Source organism: Girardinichthys multiradiatus, chromosome Y (genome assembly GCF_021462225.1).
Source record: "Girardinichthys multiradiatus isolate DD_20200921_A chromosome Y, DD_fGirMul_XY1, whole genome shotgun sequence".
NCBI lineage: Eukaryota > Metazoa > Chordata > Actinopteri > Cyprinodontiformes > Goodeidae > Girardinichthys > Girardinichthys multiradiatus.
This window is the reverse complement of record NC_061818.1, coordinates 36,443,619-36,464,153: the sequence shown is the minus strand read 5'-3', so window position 1 is coordinate 36,464,153 and position 20,535 is coordinate 36,443,619. Positions and strand designations below refer to the sequence as shown.

At 40.8% G+C, this 20,535-nt stretch overlaps 1 protein-coding gene across 2 annotated transcripts; it reads right to left on the bottom strand.

Annotated features, from left to right (window-relative positions):
• Window positions 1-548: 548 nt before the first annotated feature.
• LOC124864961 (oocyte zinc finger protein XlCOF6-like) lies at window positions 549-20,069 on the bottom strand. Of its 2 annotated transcripts, XM_047359904.1 has the most exons (3): window positions 19,731-20,069; window positions 2,385-3,658; window positions 549-2,300 (listed from the first exon to the last, which is right to left on the bottom strand). In XM_047359904.1, the coding sequence occupies exons 1-3, from the start codon at window positions 20,035-20,037 to the stop codon at window positions 1,380-1,382; spliced, it is 2,502 nt and encodes an 833-aa protein (XP_047215860.1). In that variant the 5' UTR covers window positions 20,038-20,069; the 3' UTR covers window positions 549-1,379. The 2 variants fall into 2 exon arrangements, with proteins under 2 accessions (XP_047215860.1, XP_047215859.1); XM_047359903.1 differs by having other exon boundaries at window positions 549-3,658.
• Window positions 20,070-20,535: the final 466 nt, after the last annotated feature.

Sequence of the window (20,535 nt, the reverse complement as noted above, 5' to 3'; positions counted from 1 at the left end):
CACAGTTCAAAAACATGACTGCAATGTTAATTGGTCTCTCAAAATTGCGCTTTAGTATGTGTGCATGCATCGTTGTATCTTGTGTCTGTTATTTGCTCTATGCTGGACTGGTAAACTGCCCAGTGTGTACCTCTTGGCCATTGACCGCTGAAGATGGGTACTAGCCCCCCGTGACCCTGCAGGGACAGGCAGTAATAGAAAATAGATGGATGAACTCTCCCAGAAGTGAATCCCTTTCACAAGCAAAATGGTTTTCCTTTGCAAATTTACTCTTAATTTTATTTTGCATAATCTAAGGGAGTATTCACACCTGCCACTTTGGGTCTACTTTAAATGGACCAGAGTTTGTTTCCCCACTCGGACAACATGTAGTAATATATAAATGTTTAAAATCAGGTTGGGTCCGGATTGGAGGGCACGGGGTTCCGGATCCTTACCCTGGTCCACTAATCCGCGATCTCTTCTTTATACTAATGAAAAATATGGACACATTTTAAATTCTATAAAAGCAAAATAGAGCAATAAAACGAAGAAACATGTCGATAAAAAAGAGTATCAAAATGGCAATTTATTAAAGTTATTCAATTTAAAAGTTTAATTATATTCAATTTAGGAAATTAAAAGGACCAAACCATGGCCAAAAAACTTCTAAATATCCTAAAACATCCTAAACATGGCTACCAGAAAAGCACAAACGGAAATAAAAATCAAACTGAAAACCCTCCAACAAGCTAGAACCTTAATAGAACAAAACCTAAGAATAGAAAAACTTCACATACAATCAAAACCACAGAGAAAGGATATCCCACAGCAGATGAAAACACACTGTAAAGACAGTAAAAGACACAATGGAAGTGAACAAACAACCTCAAAACCCCACAAGTACAAAATCTTCTAGTTGATTCAGGGAAGGTAAAACCATTCACAAATTGGTCCCCAGACTTTTAAACACAGCCAAGGACACATTTCGCTTTGCAGATGTATACTTACCACTCGTTAAATTATCTACAGAGGCTAAATTTAAACAGATAAATTAAGTTATCCAGGTCACCACTAAAACACTGAAAGCAATACATACAATACCTAGAATTGGGGACGACACCTTCCAAACCATAGAAGACAAAATACACAGGACAACAGACACAGGCCAAATGATTTGTCAACACTGGTGCCAATCTTTAAACTATAGGCCCGTTTGAAATACACAATAAGCAAAAACTGAACGCACCCGAACGAACAAAAAAAAAAAAAAGCTTGGCATAGAAACTACCAGTTACACAACCAAACAAATCAGTAACCTAACATATTATAACAAATTAAATATGAAAATTAACCACTAGACAAATGCTGAAACCAATGAGTGAAGACTGTTTGAGTGACTATTCATAACTTAGCCATTTTCCCTCAAGTGTGGATTCCAGTGTGACAGAAAAAGGTTTCTGTCCTGTGTGGATTCTCATGTGTGTGTTTAAATGTGCTTTTTGGTTGAATCTTTGTCCACATAGATCACAACAAAAAGGTTTCTGTCCTGTGTGGATTCTCATGTGTGTGTTTAAATGTGCTTTTTGGCTAAATCGCTGTCCGCATAGATCACAGCAGAAAGGTTTCTCTCCTGTGTGGATTCTCTTGTGTTCATTTAAAGCAGTTTTTCGGCTAAATCTTTGCCCACATAAATCACAGCAGAACGGTTTCTGTCCGGTGTGGATCCTCATGTGTGTGTTTAAATTTTGTTTTAGGCTAAATCTTTGTCCACATAGATCACAGCAGAAAGGTTTATCTCCTGTGTGGATTCTCTTGTGTCTGTTTAAATCTGTTTTCTGGCTAAATTTTTGTCCGCATAGATCACAACAGAAAGGCTTCTGTCCTGTGTGGCTCCTTATGTGTGAGTTTAAATGTTTTTTTAGGATGAATCTTTCTCCACATAGATCACAAAGAAGAGGTTTCTGTCCTGTGTGGATTCTCATGTGTGTGTTTAAAATAGATTTTCTGCTGAATCTCTGCTCACATAGAACACAACAGAAAGGTTTCTCACCTGTATGGATTCTCATGTGTCTGCTTAAAGTAAATTTTCTGTTAAATCTCTGTTCACATAGATCACAACAGAAAGGTTTCTCTCCTGTGTGGATTCTCATGTGTCTGTCTAAATCTGTTTTTTGACTAAATCTTTGTCTGCACAGATCACAGCCAAATGGTTTCTCTGCTGTGTGGATTCTGATGTGCATTTTTAAACCTGCTTTTTGGAAAAATCTTTGTCCACATAGATCACAACAGAAAGGTTTCTGTTCTGTGTGGCTCCTCATGTGTGTGTTTAAATGTTTTTTTAGGCTGAATCTTTCTCCACATAGATCACAAAGAAGAGGTTTCTGTCCTGTGTGGATTCTCATGTGTGTGTTTAAAGTAGATTTTCTGCTGAATTTCTGCTCACATAGAACACAACAGAGAGGTTTCTCACCTGTGTGGATTCTCATGTGTCTGTTTAAAGTAGATTTTCTGCTGAATCTGTGCGTACACAGATCACAACAGAAAGGTTTCTCTCCTGTGTGGATTGTCATGTGTCTTTTTAAATCTGTTTTTTGCCTAAATCTTTGTCCACATAGATCACAACAGAAAGGTTTCTGCCCAGTGTGGATTCTCATTTGTGTATTTAAATGTTTTTTCAGGCTGAATCTTACCCCATATTGATCACAAAAAAGAGGTTTCTGTCCTGTGTGGATTCTCATGTGTGTGTTTAAAACAGATTTTCTGCTGAAACTTTGCTCACATAGATCACAACAGAAAGGTTTCTCTCCAGTGTGGATTCTCACGTGTCTGTTTAAAGTAGATTTTCTGCTGAATTTCTGCTCACATAGATCACAACAGAAAGGTTTCTCTCCTGTGTGGATTCTCATGTGTCTTTTTAAGTCTGTTTTTTGGCTAAATCTTATTCCACATAAATCACAGCAGAAAGGTTTCTGTCCTGTGTGGATTCTCATGTGCGTGTTCAAAGATTTATTTCCAACAAATGTTTTGCCACAGTCTTCACAGCTAAACTTAACTCCTGTCTGGACTTTCCTTTGGGAGTTTACATTTTTCTTTTCTGCAAAACATTTCTTGTTATCCAGCGAGCTTGAAGACGTTTTTTCTAAATTATTCATGTCTTTCTGAAAAAAGTGACGGTTAACAAAATGTTCAGCAAACTCAAAAGAGCTAAAGGGTTTGTTATCAGTGTTTTCATCTGACTCATGAGCTCTGCTCTCCTCCCAGTCATTGTCCATGTTCTTAGTTTTCAGTCCAGAGCCCGAGTATTTCATTCTATTGCTCTCCTCATCCTTCTTAGTGCCTTCAGTCTTTAAGGCTATGGAACCATCTCCATGAACTTTTATCCTGATGGATTCTTCTCCACTGTTCTCTTCTGAAAGTTCTCTGCCATTAATTTGTTCTGGATAAAGCTGTGAGAGCAGAGGCGACTGTTCATCATTCACACTCTGTATGGGAGTAGCAGTGACTGGAAGACTGATGGCATCAATCTCCTCCTTCCCATTGAACTGCTCTCCCCCCAGACTGGTGCAGACTTCCTCCTGTTCCTCCTTTATATGGTGGAGCCTTGAGTCATGCAGGTCAGCACAAGGTATGTGGTCTACATGAGCTTCTTCTTTAACCATCAGCATCTGCTTAACATCTACAGGAAATATTGAAACACATTATGCACATTAGAAAGTATTTTAACTTTAGCTTGGACAGAGTCACTTTTTAATAAACATATTTAGGTGCTATGGTTGTATTAATTTCTTTCTTATGCTTTATTTATCCTTTATTTTGTTGTTGTTTCTTATGTCTGTTCATGCATGTCCACACTAATTCACTCAATCTCAAGAACTACGTGTTGAAACCATTTTAGTCTTCTCATCTCGCATCTTTTCTGTCTCTATCTCACTTGAATACGAATTACGTTTCCAGTGTGCTGCAAAATTTGTATTTTTAACTAGTTTCTATGTGGAATAATAATAATAATCTCCTACTTTAAGCTTTTACTCCACCTAATTTAATACAACCATTCTCACAGAAGGGGAATGACACTACACGATTCAAAACCAGGTACAAAATTAATGAAAAGGTGGAATACATCCTAACAAAAGCAGTTGAAGAAATAAAGTCAAGCCAGGCTAAAAGTGAAGTGTCCACTGCCATGGCGGCAGCAGCAAGTGAAGCAGCAGGGCCTGCGTCTCCTTCAGAGGAGAGGAGGAAAGCAACTCTTGAAATGAAAGTTGCTCTTGAAATGATACAAGCCTAGCTGCACTTTATTAATACATAAAACATATTTATTGATGTGAACTTCACATAGCTTGTTTTTCTCTATTGGTGGTTTGCATATTATTGAGTTATTCAAGATACTGTCAGTTGTTATGCTTCAGTTGCACTTTTAATTTGTACTTGCAACTTCTGAAGCAAGGTCATTTCTGAAAGTTGAATACTACCATTCATTTGTTAAGATATTTTGTAGCCCAATTGAATAGTCGACTTTGACAATTCAATATAAAAATTTGGCAATGCTTGCTGACTTACAAAGGAAAGAAAATGTTTGCTCTTTTCCTAGCATATTACCAGCTGAAATACCTCATAGGGTGTTCAGTGACGGTTAACTGCATTGATTATGCAAACCATTCAATAAAATGTTCTATTTTGACCTTTATCATTTTAATTCTTTAACTTAAGTACTATACTTTGAAGGGGTTATGTGTTGACCTGTGTCTGGATATGGAAAACCAACATTAATACGGTAAAATAAGCTATTTAAAGCCAATCAAGTTCAGTTATTCTTTTCGTATTTGAAGACAATGTGGGTAAAAAGGCCCTCATATGAAAAAAAGTCAAAAACCATAAAAAATATTTAAAAAAATATTTTTAAAAAACTTGTAATATAAAAATGTTCCCATAATGCCCACCCCTAGTCTAATGGTGCGTTCACACCGAACGCGGATTCTGTAAATTTTTTGTGTCATTTGTGTGCTGTTGCTCGCTTGACATTTCGCATGCAATCCGCGTGGCCAAATGTCAACAAATGGCAACGCTTCGCTGCGTCATCAAATAGGAGGAGCTTCTATCTGCTGCTTGCTGGTTTCAACTGAACATGGCGGACATGGATTTCACGGATAATCACGGTGTTTTACCTGTGGAGAGCCGAAAAACGCCACCGACGTCAACATCCCTGGGTTCACCAGATTCTTCAGGGACGGGAACAGTTCGGGGAGTACCACCACATACTCCAGGAGCTGCGTCTGGATGACGACTGTCTATCCAGGACCCAGTTCGAAGATCTGCTGTCCCGAGTTGGGAGACGAATCGGCCTCCGGGACACCAACTACCGGCGCTGTATTCCCGCTGCTGAACGCCTGTCCATCTGTCTTCGGTGAGTAAATAAATCTCAGCTAGTTAGTTGAGTCATACAACTCAGGCTTGCCGCACACCGCCACTATGATTCAGTCCTCCATCTTCACTGAAAACAGCTTCTTCTCAGCTGCGGTCCTTCACCCCTACATCACAGCTACATCCAGTCCCTGATTGGTTGACACGACGCGGATGTAGAGAAAAGTTCAGGTCTTTCCAACTCCTGCGTGGCGTCCATGGCAGGTTTCGCTTCGCTCGGTTCTCGCTAATCACACCTTTCGCATCGCCACCGTGTCCTTTGCACCGCCTCGCGTTGCACCGCTCCGCTCCTGAAAGCGCCTCTACATAGGGATAACATGTAAATCGGTCGCTCCTATCACGGAATTCACGTTCGCTGATTATTTGTTGCAGTCTGGACCTGTCCTGTTTTGTGGAAGAGCCAAACCACACTGAGAGATGAAGACTGAATGATGGCGGAGTAGAAGGTTGGAAGGTTGTATTTCTTAAGTTGCCTCAGGAAGTATAGTCTCTTCTGGGCCTTCTTCCGAACAGTGTCTATGTCTGAGGACCATCTCAGGTCCTCAGAGATGGTGGTTCCTAGGAACCTGAAGTGGTCCACCACTGACACGGTGTTGTTGAGGATGGTAAGGGGGGTGTATGGAGGCGGTGTTCTCCGAATGTCCACCACCATTTCCACAGTCTTGAGCGGGTTGAGTTCAAGTAGTTCTGACAACACCAGTGTACCAGTCGATCCACCTCCTGTCTGTATGCAGACTCATCACCGTCCTGGATCAGACCAATAACAGTTGTGTCATCTGCAAACTTCAGGAGTTTCACGGACGAGTCCGATGAGGTGCAGTCATTTGTGTACAGGGAGAAGAGGAGTGGGGATAGAACACACCCCTGGGGGGCACCAGTACTTATTGATCTGGTTCGGGATAAGATGCTCCCCAGTCTCACCTGCTGCTGTCGGTCTGTCAGGAAGCTGTTGATCCACTGACAGGTGGAGGCAGGGACGTTGAGCTGGGTGAGCTTCTGGTGGGGGATGTCTGGTATGATGGTGTTGAAGGCCGAGCTGAAGTCTACAAACAGGATCCTGGCATACGTCCCTGGACGATTGCGGTGTTGCAGGATGAAGTGTAGACCTAAGTTGACAGCATCATCTGCCGACCTGTTTGCTCGGTAAGCAAACTGCAGGGGTCCAGCAGGGGGCCTGCGATGTCTATCAGGTGCTTCAACACCAGCCGCTCAAAGGATTTCATGACCACAGACGTCAGGGCTACAGCCCTTTAGTCATTTAATCCTAGGATGGTGGGTTTCTTGGGCACTGGGATGATGGTGGATTGTTTGAAGCAGGAGAGGACCTCACGTTTCCAGTGACTTGCTGAAGATCCGGGTGAATGGATTTGCACAGGCTTTCAGGCATGATGGGGAGACGTAATCAGGTCCTCCAGCTTTCTTTGTTTTCATGCGCTGAAAGAGCCTATTTACATTTTCCTCAGAGATCTTTAGTGCAGGCAGAAGATCTGAAGGTAGGGGGTTGGCTGCTTTGTGGGAAGAATTTGTTCCTGAATGGGATGTAGAGGGGATGATTTGAGGTGTGAATGGCTTCTTGTCATGTCTGCAGTAGAAGCCATTCAGACGGTTAGCCAGGAGATGACTCTGTTCAGGATGGGTGGAGGGGCTCCTGTAGGCAGTCAGGTTTCTCAGACCGGTCCATACAGCCGAAGCATCACCAGTAGAAAGGCTGTTCTATAGCTTCTCACTGTAGCTTCTCTTGGCTGCTTTGATCTCCTTTCTTAGTTTGTTCCTGGTCTGCCTGTACCGCGCCCAATCTCCACTGCTGTGAGCTTCTTCCTTATCCCTGTGCAGGTTCCTGAGATGTGGAGTAAACCATGGCTTGTTATTCCCAAAAGGTGCAGAATGTCTTGGTCTGCACACACATGTCCTCAGAGAAACTGATGTATGATGTCAACACATCAGTTAGTTGGTTTAAGTCAGTGGCTGAAGTTTCAAAAACAGTCCAGTCTGTGCATTCAAACAGGCCTGTAGCGTCTGCTTTGATTCCTCAGTCCACTTCTTAACAGTGTGAACTGCGGGTTTGGAAGCTCTTAATTTCTGCCTGTAGGTTGGGATGAGGTGGATAAGAGAATGATCCGAAAATCCCTGAACACCCCCAGTAACAGCATGATATGAGTCCTTTAAAGTTGTGTATCAATGGTCCAGTGTGTTTTTGTCTCTGGTGGCACACTTAATATGCCATTTGTATTTGGGGAGTTCATTGGAGAGGTTTGCACTGTTCAAATCTCCCAGTATTATGATGAAAGAGTCCATGTATTTTTTATCTACGTCTGTAATCAGTTCAACGAGATGTTTTTTAGCGGCAGAAGTGCAGCCATGCGGTGGGAAATATGAGTCAATTATTATAAACGAGGAAAACTCTCAGTGAATAAAACCGGTTTACACTTTATATAAAATGACTCCAGATCAGGGCTACATGTTTTCCCCAGGGCTTTTATGTCTCTGCACCAACCTTCATTTATATAAAAGCAGATTCCGCCTCCTCGCCACTTGCCTGATAGCTCCGCACTGCGATCTGCTCTGAACAGCTGGAAACCAAGCATCAGCAGTGCGCGGTCCGGGATATTTTTACTCAGCCATATCTTGGTAAAGCAGAGAACCGCTGATCCGCGGAGGTCCGTGTTTTTACAGGTGAGAAGAAGTAGCTCGTCCATCTTCTTGCTTAGAGAGCGGACATTTGCCAGATGGATTGATGGCAGTGGTGTGCGAAGCCCTCTTTGGCGGAGCTTTACCAGCGTGCCAACACGCTTTCCCCTCCAACGCTTTCGGCGCAGTATCCCTTAGTGTGTCGCGGCTCCGCTCGCCACAAGCTCAGTGAAGCTCGGATCAATGAATGATGGTGAAAAAATCCCAAGAGAGGACTCTCTGATGTTGAGAAGTTCCTCTCTGCTGAATGAGACAAGATTGTGGCTCGAAAAACATAAAAACACACAAAATACACAAAGAAAGAGAGAGTGAAACTCCGAGGCTGCCATCGTCAGCGCCATCTTGGATATATAGAATAATATAAAGATGTATAGAATAATAATGATAACTAGAAAAATGTGCAATTCCTGCGAAAATGCAGTGTGAATGCTGTCAGCTGAATTTTTTACTTGAAAGACGGCACAAAAAAGCTGAAATTGACTGCAGGTAATCTGCTGAAATGTAATGAATTAGCAGAAAACAGAAATGTTTCCTCTGCTGAAAACTGGCAGTAAGAGGCTAAGGTTGACAGCAGAATATCAGCTAAAAACAGAACAAGAACACACTGGACCATTGTTACACAGCTTTAAAGGACTCATATCATGCTGTTATCAGGGCTGCTCTGGGTTTTTCGGATCATTGTCTTATCCACCTCATCCCAACCTACAGACAGAAATTAAGAGCTTCCAAACCCAAGGTTCACACTGTTAAGAAGTGGACTGAGGAATCAAAGCAGACGCTACAGGCCTGCTTTGAATGCACAGACTGGACTGTTTTTGAAACCTCACCCACTGACTTAAACCAACTAACTGATGTGGTGACATCATACATCAGTTTCTGTGAGGACATGTGTGTGCAGACCAAGACCTTCTGCACCTTTGGGAATAACAAGCCATGGTTTACTCCACACCTCAGGAATCTGCGCAGGGAAAAGGAAGAAGCTCACAGCAGTGGAGATTGGGCGCGGTACAGGCAGGCCAGGGACAAACTAACAAAGGAGATCAAAGCAGCCAAGAGAAGCTATAGTGAGAAGCTTAAGAACAGCCTTTCTACTGGTGACACTTCAGCTGTATGGACTGTCAGTGGCTGAAGTTTCAAAAACAGTCCAGTCTGTGCATTCAAAGCAGGCCTGTAGCGTCTGCTTTGATTCCTCAGTCCACTTCTTAACAGTGTGAACTGCGGGTTTGGAAGCTCTTAATTTCTGCCTGTAGGTTGGGATGAGGTGGATAAGAGAATGATCCGAAAATCCCTGAACACCCCCAGTAACAGCATGAGAAACCTGACTGCCTATAGGAGCCCCTCCACCCATCCTGAACAGAGTCGTCTCCTGGCCAACCGTCTGAATGGCTTCTACTGCAGACATGACAAGAAGCCATTCGCACCTCAAATCATCCCCTCTACATCCCATTCAGGAACAAATTCCTCCCATAAAGCAACCAACCCCCCACCATCAGATCCTCTGTCTGCACTAAAGATCTCCGAGGAAGAGGTAAACAGGCTCTTTCAGCGCATGAAAACAAAGAAAGCTGGAGGACCTGATAACGTCTCCCCATCATGTCTGAAAGCCTGCGCACATAAACTTGCTCCGATCTTCACAAGAATCTTCAACAAGTCACTGGAGAAATGTGAGGTCCCCTCCTGCCTCAACGATCCACCATCATCCCGGTTCCCAAGAAACCCACCATCGTAGGATTAAATGACTACAGGCCTGTAGCCCTGACGTCTGTGGTCATGAAATCCTTTGAGCGGCTGGTGCTGAAGCACCTGAAAGACATCACAGGCACCCTGCTGGACCCCTTGCAATTTGCTTACCGAGCAAACAGGTCAGCAGATGATGTTGTTAACTTAGGTCTACACTTCATCCTGCAACACCTCAACCACCCAGGGACGTATGCCAGGATCCTGTTTGTAGACTTCAACTCGGCCTTCAACACTATCATACCAGACTGCCTCCACCAGAAGCTCACACAGCTCAACGTCCCAGCCTCCACCTGTCAGTGGATCAACAGCTTCCTGACAGACCGACAGCAGCAGGTGAGACTGGGGAGCATCTTCTCCCGATCCAGGTCAATAAGTACTGGTGCCCCCCAGGAATGTGTTCTATCCCCACTCCTCTTCTCTCTGTACACAAATGACTGCACCTCATCGGACCCGTCCGTGAAACTTCTTAAGTTTGCAGACGACACCACTGTCATTGGACGGATCCAGGACGGTGATGAGTCTGCATACAGACAGCAGGTGGATCGGCTGGTCCACTGGTGCGGTCAGAACTACCTTGAACTGAATCCACTCAAGACTGTGGAAATGGTGGTGGACTTTCGGAGAACACCGCCTCCATACACCCCCCTTACCATCCTCAACAACACCGTGTCAGTGGTGGACCACTTCAGGTTCTTAGGAACCACCATCTCTGAGGACCTGAGATGGTCTTCACACATAGACACTGTTCGAAAGAAGGCCCAGCAGAGACTGTACTTCCTGAGGCAACTCAAGAAGTTCAACCCTCCACAGGAGCTGTTGGTCATCTTCTACACTGCCATCATTCAGTCTGTCCTGTCTTCATCCATCTCAGTGTGGTTTGGCTCATCCACAAAACAGGACAGGTCCAGACTGCAACAAATGATCAGGACTGCAGAGAGAATCATCAGAGCTGACCTTCCCTCCATCCAGGACTTATACAGGTCTAGGGTCAAGAAAAGAGCTGCCAAAATCTCTTCAGACCCCACACACCCTGCACATAAACTGTTTAGAGTTTTACCTTCAGCCCGCCGCTACAGAGCACTGTTTAGTAAAACCAGCCGCCACAAAGACAGTTTCTTCCCCCAGGCTGTTTCTCTGATGAACATTCAATAGAGTACAGAACAACAGCATACCGATGTTGCAAATGCACCTTTTCTATTAGATATGTGTATATTGTACATTGTAAATTGTAAATTTGTATATTCTGTAATGCAGAATATTGCATTGTACATTGTATATTGTACATTGTAAATTGTAAATTTGTATATTCTGTAATGCAAAAACAGAACAAAAGAGCAAAGTGTACCGGAGTCAAATTCCTTGTTTGTATGCACGAACTTGGCAATAAAGCTGATTCTGATTCTGAAGAAGTTATCTCAAAAGTACTTGGCATTGAAACAGTATTATAACAGCGGCGTATGAGCTAAAATTAGCTACAAAGCTAATACTAGCTTAAATGCTAACCCTAGCATGTTGGCTATAATTAACATACTCCACTCAATATGTTCATTTGGCGCTATAAGTGAAAATATGCCTAAATGCTAATGTTAGCATAAATGCTAACATTAGCATGTGGGCTAACACTAGCATGTTGGCTAACACAAGCACGTCGGCTAATATTAACTTACTCTATTCAATATGTTCATTTAGCCCTATAAGTTAAAATAAGCATAATTGCTAACATTAGCATGTGGGCTAACACTAGCATGTTTGTTAACATTAACTTTCTCTATTGAATATGTTCATTTTGCCCTATAAGTGAAAATCAGCCTAAATGTTAACACTAGCATGTTGGCTAGCACTAGCATGTTGGCTATCATTAACTCTCACCATTCAATATGGTAATTTAGTCTAGTAACTGAATTTTATTTGATATGCTAACATTAGGTTAAATGCTAGCATCAGCATGTTGGCTAACAATAGCATGTTGGGTAACATTAACTTATTCCATTCAATTTGTTCATTTAGTGCTACCAGTCAAAATTACCCTAAATGCTAATGTTAGCTTAAATGCTAACATTAGCATCATGGCTAACACTAGCATGTTGGTTATCATTAATGTAGTCCATCTACAACACTTAGAACAGCCTATATGCAAAAGTCTATGAAATTGCCCTTTGAGATTAATCCCTGTTTTCTAGCTGTTGGAAATGCAGTACATGCTGTTTAAGTACTCAACACAAAATGGTAGCCATGTAGTTGCTCTCTATGAAGAAGGTATAAAGGTTGGGGGTAGGTGAGGGTTAGGCCATAGAAATGACTGGAAGTCAATGGAAGTTAATGCAAAGTCCTAATAAAGACAGTAAAACAGGGATGTGTGTGTGTGTCTGAGTGGGAGACAGGGAGAGAGGCAGTAATAAAGACAGAGTCATGTACAGACGTATACAGTGGAAGATACACAGAGATATAAATGAAACAGTGAGGAATGAATCAGCCAATCAGCAAAGAGTGTCAGTGTAACTTGACACCTGCCGTTTCTCACTCACGCAGCACAATTGGCTCGTTGCATGATGTGGCTAATCGGAGGTTGTGAGGGCGAGTACGTCCTGTTCGGTTGTTCACCACTTAAAGCAATGGCGCTGTACTACACCCGCTGCCTTCAGGACCTCCCAAAAGTTTCAGTCAACGATGTTCTCCGCTTGATTCGAGCCTTATCATCAGCGCCACGTTGCAAAAAAGAAAAGGGCTTCAAGTTTTACGTGTCGAATTACATTGACAACTATGAAGGTAAGCGTTAAACACATTCAGTCACTGTTCAGCTAACTAGCTTTAGGTTGTATCTACTTTACAACTTTTTTTCTACTTTAAAACTAATGCGTTATCGCTTTCGGCAATTATATGAAGTCTGTTTTAACCTAACCTCAAAGTTGTAGTTTCAGATTTCTACCCTGTTACCCTGTTTTATTGTCTTAACCACAGTGTCCAACAAAGACTCATCAGGGAGAGTGAGCATCAGGGCGGTCTGTTACAGATCCATGCGAAAGCACGATAAGCCTCGTGAACTCAGAGTAGGGTGAAACAATAACAAAAAATGTTGTCTGTTCCATGAAAACAGGACTATATTTTGGGGTTCTTATGTCACTGATGTGTAAGTTAAGTAGTAAGCATTTCTAACTGTTTGGAAAATGATTGATTAGGTGCCTACATCTAGCTACATTAGCAACTACGAATGTCTAATGTGTACTTTAGGTTAGTGTCCTTAAGTGTTAGCTTTGTAATTGAATACTAAACTGAATTAGATTTATTGTTACCAATTGACGATTTCGTCATTCCATGCTTATTACTTATGGAAGCAAATGTGTTCCAATATTCAAATTAAAATGTATTAATAAAAATGTTTTTTTCATTTTCAAAATGAATCTGCATTTTTTGACTCAAATAAAATTAAAAATAAATCCTTCAAACTGTACAGGTCCTTCTCAAAATATTAGCATATTGTGATAAAGTTCATTATTTTCCATAATGTCATGATGAAAATTTAACATTCATATATTTTAGATTCATTGCACACTAACTGAAATATTTCAGGTCTTTTATTGTCTTAATACGGATGATTTTGGCATACAGCTCATGAAAACCCAAAATTCCTATCTCACAAATTTAGCATATTTCATCCGACCAATAAAAAAAAAGTGTTTTTAATACAAAAAACGTCAACCTTCAAATAATCATGTACAGTTATGCACTCAATACTTGGTCGGGAATCCTTTTGCAGAAATGACTGCTTCAATGCGGCGTGGCATGGAGGCAATCAGCCTGTGGCACTGCTGAGGTCTTATGGAGGCCCAGGATGCTTCGATAGCGGCCTTTAGCTCATCCAGAGTGTTGGGTCTTGAGTCTCTCAACGTTCTCTTCACAATATCCCACAGATTCTCTATGGGGTTCAGGTCAGGAGAGTTGGCAGGCCAATTGAGCACAGTGATACCATGGTCAGTAAACCATTTACCAGTGGTTTTGGCACTGTGAGCAGGTGCCAGGTCGTGCTGAAAAATGAAATCTTCATCTCCATAAAGCTTTTCAGCAGATGGAAGCATGAAGTGCTCCAAAATCTCCTGATAGCTAGCTGCATTGACCCTGCCCTTGATAAAACACAGTGGACCAACACCAGCAGCTGACACGGCACCCCAGACCATCACTGACTGTGGGTACTTGACACTGGACTTCTGGCATTTTGGCATTTCCTTCTCCCCAGTCTTCCTCCAGACTCTGGCACCTTGATTTCCGAATGACATGCAGAATTTGCTTTCATCCGAAAAAAGTACTTTGGACCACTGAGCAACAGTCCAGTGCTGCTTCTCTGTAGCCCAGATCAGGCGCTTCTGCTGCTCTTTCTGGTTCAAAAGTGGCTTGACCTGGGGAATGCGGCACCTGTAGCCCATTTCCTGCACACGCCTGTGCACGGTGGCTCTGGATGTTTCTACTCCAGACTCAGTCCACTGCTTCCGCAGGTCCCCCAAGGTCTGGAATCGGCCCTTCTCCACAATCTTCCTCAGGGTCCGGTCACCTCTTCTCGTCTTCACACTTTTTCCTTCCCACAGACTTCCCACTGAGGTGCCTTGATACAGCACTCTGGGAACAACCTATTCATTCAGAAATTTCTTTCTGTGTCTTACCCTCTTGCTTGAGGGTGTCAATAGTGGCCTTCTGGACAGCAGTCAGGTCGGCGGTCTTACCCATGATTGGGGTTTTGAGTGATGAACCAGGCTGGGAGTTTTAAAGGCCTCAGGAATCTTTTGCAGGTGTTTAGAGTTAACTCGTTGATTCAGATGATTAGGTTCATAGCTCGTTTAGAGACCCTTTTAATGATATGCTAATTTTGTGAGATAGGAATTTTGGGTTTTCATGAGCTGTATGCCAAAATCATCCATATTAAGACAATAAAAGACCTGAAATATTTCAGTTAGTGTGCAATGAATCTAAAATATATGAATGTTAAATTTTCATCATTACATTATGGAAAATAATGAACTTTATCACAATATGCTAATATTTTGAGAAGGACCTGTATATTGATTTTCTTCTCTAAGACTGGTCAATTTGTAAATGAATTAAAACAATAAAATAACATTTAACATTTCATTTTCAAAACATGTCCCAGCAAAAGAGTGACCAAAATAAATTTTGAAGTCAAATTTGAAAATTAAAATGTATTAACAGAAATGCTTTTTCATTTTAAAGTTATAGTTAAATTTTTTGACTCAGAAATTAAATTGCAAATAGATCTTTCAAACTGCATTTTCATTTGTTTCAAATCTGCTCATTGTGTAACACAACTAAAGAAATAACCAAGAGGAAAATGCCTTTTCATTTTCATGCCCACACCCACAAAAAGTGTTTCATAAATCAATTTAACTTCACAATTCCTAGCGGAGCAGGAGAATGACGTCAGTGGCAACTCTTCTTCTCCTAGCCCAGACCACACCATTACGCATCTTGTATGCTAGGGAGCGGTGTGCATTGCTCCCGAGACGAAATGAGAGTGCGAAGATTGTGTTCAGAGACAGTGGGAAATCACCATGTCCAAATCTGTACCAGAGCTGCTCAGGGAAGCTGCAGCTGCCCTGGAACGGCAACAAAATCTAATAGTTGGCTGTGTCCCAATTCAGGGGCTTGATGCTTCGAAGGCCGTATTTGTAGACCAATTACGTTACAGCGCGGTGACGAAGGCTGTCCAAATTCACGAATCCTTCCGAGACTCCTTCAAATGCAGCCGACAAACGTGTCCTCCTTTTGCCCGATTTGAAGGATGAGTCGTGAGTATCCTTCGCGGTTCATCATTTCCCATAATTCATTGCGGGTCGAAGCGGATTGGTCAAGCAGGGGAAGCCATGGCGGACCATAGCAACAAAAGCTGTGAGTAAATTGTGGAAAATTACACTTTCTGTGACACAAATGAACTTTTACAATGTTTTTAGTGCGGGAATATAACTATGTAGATGTGAAATATATGCTTGATTTATCTAGACATCGCTTAATTTCAAACGTGCTCCGACGTGTTCGGAGTTTTCCGCTGTAGTAACAGCCGCCGGCTTGCCTCGCCAGCCTTTCTGGTGGTGAGGCAAGCTAAACCTGGAGAGATCTGACCTGACTCCCGGCACTAAGCTACTGTTGGGATAATTGAATATAGATTTATCTTATATATTTTTCTTTTCTCTAAATTGACTATTTGATCTTTATAACCTTTCAAGGATGTGATGAGTGTGTCTGCAGGCAAGGATCAAAGGTGGAGCTGGAGAGGAAGCAGCCACAGTTGAGGAGGGCATAAAGATGAAGGCTGATTGCACTGAACAGATGACAACTGATTTTAAGGATGGGGAGAGACTATGGAAGTGTGTTGTTAAAAGATAATGGTGTTTATGACCTGTTTACGATGCAGCTGTTTTCCCCATCCTTAGAGAGCAAAGTTTTTTGTAATCAGGGACCCCCAAAAGATAATAAAAAACAAGGAGCGGACAGATGGTTTTTAGAGCCGAAGGAGATTTGTAACTGAAAAGCACATCCCTGTCCGTTCTCCTCGCGGCAAGTGAAATAACTAATTCTTTGTCTTTCTCTTCTTTTTGTGATGTTATAAGTATTTTAGGTTGTTTAAACCTGACAGCTACCGCTGGCAGTCATCACAGTGAACGTTAAACACAAGTGATTTCTAACAGTTTATGTTAGTATTATTTTTTATTTATTGTGTCATTTGTCCATGTAAATGGATTTGACATTACAGGTGATATTAAAATTAACTTGAATAAATGGACAATTTTATGTAACCTTACTGTATCGCTGGACAGTGTGATTGAGAATAAATAAGCTTTTCAATATTCATTTTTGAATTTTTTTGAAGAAATGCACTGGAATGTGCTAACAGCTGTAAAGGCTAGACTGTCCCAATTCGCAGCTGCTCACTTCCAGCCTCCGTGGTTTTAGCGGTCGACGAAGGACCCGGTCTACGTGGGCTGGGTCCTTCGAAGGATCCAGCCCCCGATTTGGGACATACCCATGTCCCTGCAGAGCGGTAATTGCAGTTTCATTCCTGCACGTCCAAACATGCAGTTGTAGACCGCTTGTTTTTCCGACAGTGCCATCTGCTGGATGACTGTAAAACTACCCGCACATTCAGACCCACAGTTCTAGACCGCTTGTTTTCCCGACTGAAATACAAAATTGCCATTTTCTTTTCACACAAATATAAAGAATTTCCCTTTGGGTATCAATAGGCTACTTCTGAATTAAATTTAGCCTGTAGTCTTTTTCAGCAACAGCTATTTAAGCTAATTAAAATATTGGTTGTAATAGTTTAGAGATTTAATGCACCTCAATACCAAACAGTTTGAAAGTTTATTACATTAAACTACTAAATAGTAATAAATGCTTTATGCTTACACAGAAATATGTATTATGTAATAATGTATACATAAAATAACTCACGTGCTTCAGCTAATAGCAAGAAAGTCAAGTCCTGAGAAATGTGAGAAATTCAGCAAACGATTTTAATAATACATGTATTACATGTAGTCACATCCACAACTAATACAAGACCTGATGAACTTTGTATTATAATAACATCATTACTTCATGAAATTAAAATATGACTTCAGACATGTGTCACTGATGGATTCAGAGGGAGGTGATGGAGAGATTGAGCAATCTCAGTTCATCTGCTTCATGGCTGGATCGGAACATAGTGGTGGATGGCTCCTCTCTGTTCAATGCAGGACAGAGAGATTTTGAAGATCCTTCATTCCTGCAGCCATCAGGCTTCCTTTTTAAAAGCAAAATGTAAAATGCAAATTAAGTTTGCTGGGTGCCTCAAAACTTTGAATACACTAGCTTAAAACTGAACAATTTCTGGTCTGCTTACTTGTGTATGCCCAGCTGCTGTTCAGACACAACTGTGTGGGATTAAATAAAGTTGAGCTGCAAAAGGGACAGTGAAAGTTTGTGCAGCAGGTCCTGCATCTGTCCAATATTGGCAACAAAAATGTATGCATAAACTATACATACCAGTCGATGAGTTGGATCCATGGCCTTGTCAGGATCAGCTGTTGCACCAGAGGAAGCAGATGAATGTGAACCAGCACACAAAATATTCTTTGTTGCAGGTTCAATCTGATGCCAAAATGTCAGGAGATGATGATAACTGGCAAACCTTTAAGTGAAATAGTCATTATTACCTGTAAATATATACCCTTAATAAATCTAGCCAGGTAGATGAATAATAGCTTATTTAATCCTACTGTTATATTAGTTTCTAAGGAACAGTAATGTAACCCAGGTCTTGTTGAATTATCAGAATAAAATCCTTAAAAATGTTGTTAATACCTCATCATTAACTCAATTACAAACCGTTTTAGTCATTACTTCATTGTGTTTTTAGGTTGAAGGATAATTCATGTTTTTCATGACATATGGCATGTTAAAACTTTAAATGTACACATAAATTATCAAAATCTAAAATGCTTTAATTTTACATGCCTTTTACTTATTTTACATTCTGATTTTTATTCTTGACAGATTTTTGAACCAGTTTCATTTTATATATTTATTACACAAGTTTCATATAAAATACTTTTAATCTGTGCTTACTTTATTTTTACATTTTCAAATGGGCCAATCTGACCCAGAACATAACATAAGGGTTAACAACAATACAAATGGCTAACAGCACAATGTTTTTAAAAATACTTATAAGCACTTTGAAAAATATAGCAACAACACAATGTAAGGGAACTAATAGTTATGTTTTCAATTTCTTCTTTTACTATTTTGTGTTACGTGTTCACAATAAAATTAGTTATTGGTCCCCCAGTAAGAAAATATATACTGTGGCACAATATCAGTACATTACAATATGACATAGTCTTGGTAAGTAAACAAGTATTAAAATAGTACACATACCTGGTGTAAAATTTGATGTCATCATCTGATGGTGAAAATCTCTCCAGCGCAAATTCAGTAATACTTCCTCCAGTCTCTTCCACAGCATCTATGATTTCACATGCTGTATCTAAAGCTGCTGGTTCTGGTCTGACATCGGGCATTGTGGCACACAACAGAAATTGCCACTTGGATGATCACGCTTTAGCTATTTAGTTGCTTTTATAAACTCATGTTGCTGTTTTTCTTCGAAAGTGCCAGAGAAACCTGGCAGCGTTAGCGGTCTGATCATGTGACGTTGGCATAAAGCCTATAACAAAAGTTGGAAACCACCCTAATTCATCACTGATCAACTGTGCTGCAAAGAGATTTGATTTTTTTTGGCATAGTTCCTATATCCTGCAGCACTGAATGTCAGTCTTTGCTAATGTACTTGTCCCACTATCAATTTTGATGTCTTTAAATTCTAACAAAACACTTAATACTTTTTTCAGAAACAAGTTTAGACCTAAATGTTTCTTACAAAACAGTTCAACACTATTTAAATAAATTCCACTGTTAATAATAGCTTTGAAATATAATACTTCGTTCATCAAATTGTTTTCAGATTTATGTAAAACACCTGAGATGCATCTTTTAAATCGTGAGCTGTCTAGTATTATTTTCACCTCCAGAAGGCACTCAATAAAAATCTAATTTTCTAATTAAATCAATAACTTATATTGACAACCTCTCTCATACAAAAATATTTGGTACATTAGCGGAAAGTCCTTTTTAGTGCTTCATTTACATGGAAAACTCCGTTTCTCAGCAAACTTGTATCTCTTTCCAAGCCCAACTTACCACTAACAAATATGGCGGACGCGGGTCGTTTCTACCGAGAGACAAAGCATTTACTGTTTAACGTCTGTGGGGGTCCATTTGGGCTTGAAGAGGTTAATCCATTAGTCACCTAAAATATTCTTAAACTGTAACCGACATGAAAACATACCAACCTAATTTATGCAGCAGAACTTTGGGGTTGAGATCAGCCTCCAGGATGTTGTGATGAAGATTAAATTCTTCATCCTCTTTTTTAACCGTTTCGGAAATCTCTCCCACTGCTGCACAATGCCTCCGTTTGAGCTGCTGTCTCCACATCTCTGTAGTCAGCTTCTCTTCAGATGTTCTTGTAACAGTTACTGAGCAGTTAGAGCTCAGCTTACATCCAGACTCAAGTGAAGGCAAAGTTATATGACTTTGTTCTTCCTCAGACGGAGAAATATCTCTAGTCTGCAGTCGTTGTTTTCTTGTTCTCAGCATCTACCGAGCTTCTGCTTCTTCTTCTGGTGTTTACTGGCGGTTTGCGAAAGACCGAAGGTGGGCATTACCGCCACCAACTGGTATGGAGTGTGAATCATCATGGATTAATATCTAGATTGTATAATATATAATCAAATTATATATATAATAATTTTATTTTTTTAAACAATCTTATAATTTGTATAGGTTTGCTTTCTAGTTTCCTTTGCAATGTGTCTATTATACTATACTCTATGTACACTTCTTTAATCCTTTCAAATTATCTCCTCACAAATATTCTTTCCTGCTCATATTTCTGACATCCCAGTATAACATGTCCTATTGTTTCGTAATGTACGTTGTGTTTCTATTTAAATGTCTGGCCTGTTGTCTGAATAATTTTGTTTTAAACTCAATAACACGGAGCTTGTATTTAACCAAATTACAGTTTTTAATGGTTTTATGTCCTCCACTTAATAAAACTGCTAACATCCCTCCTCTGTAGACAGATAAACTGTT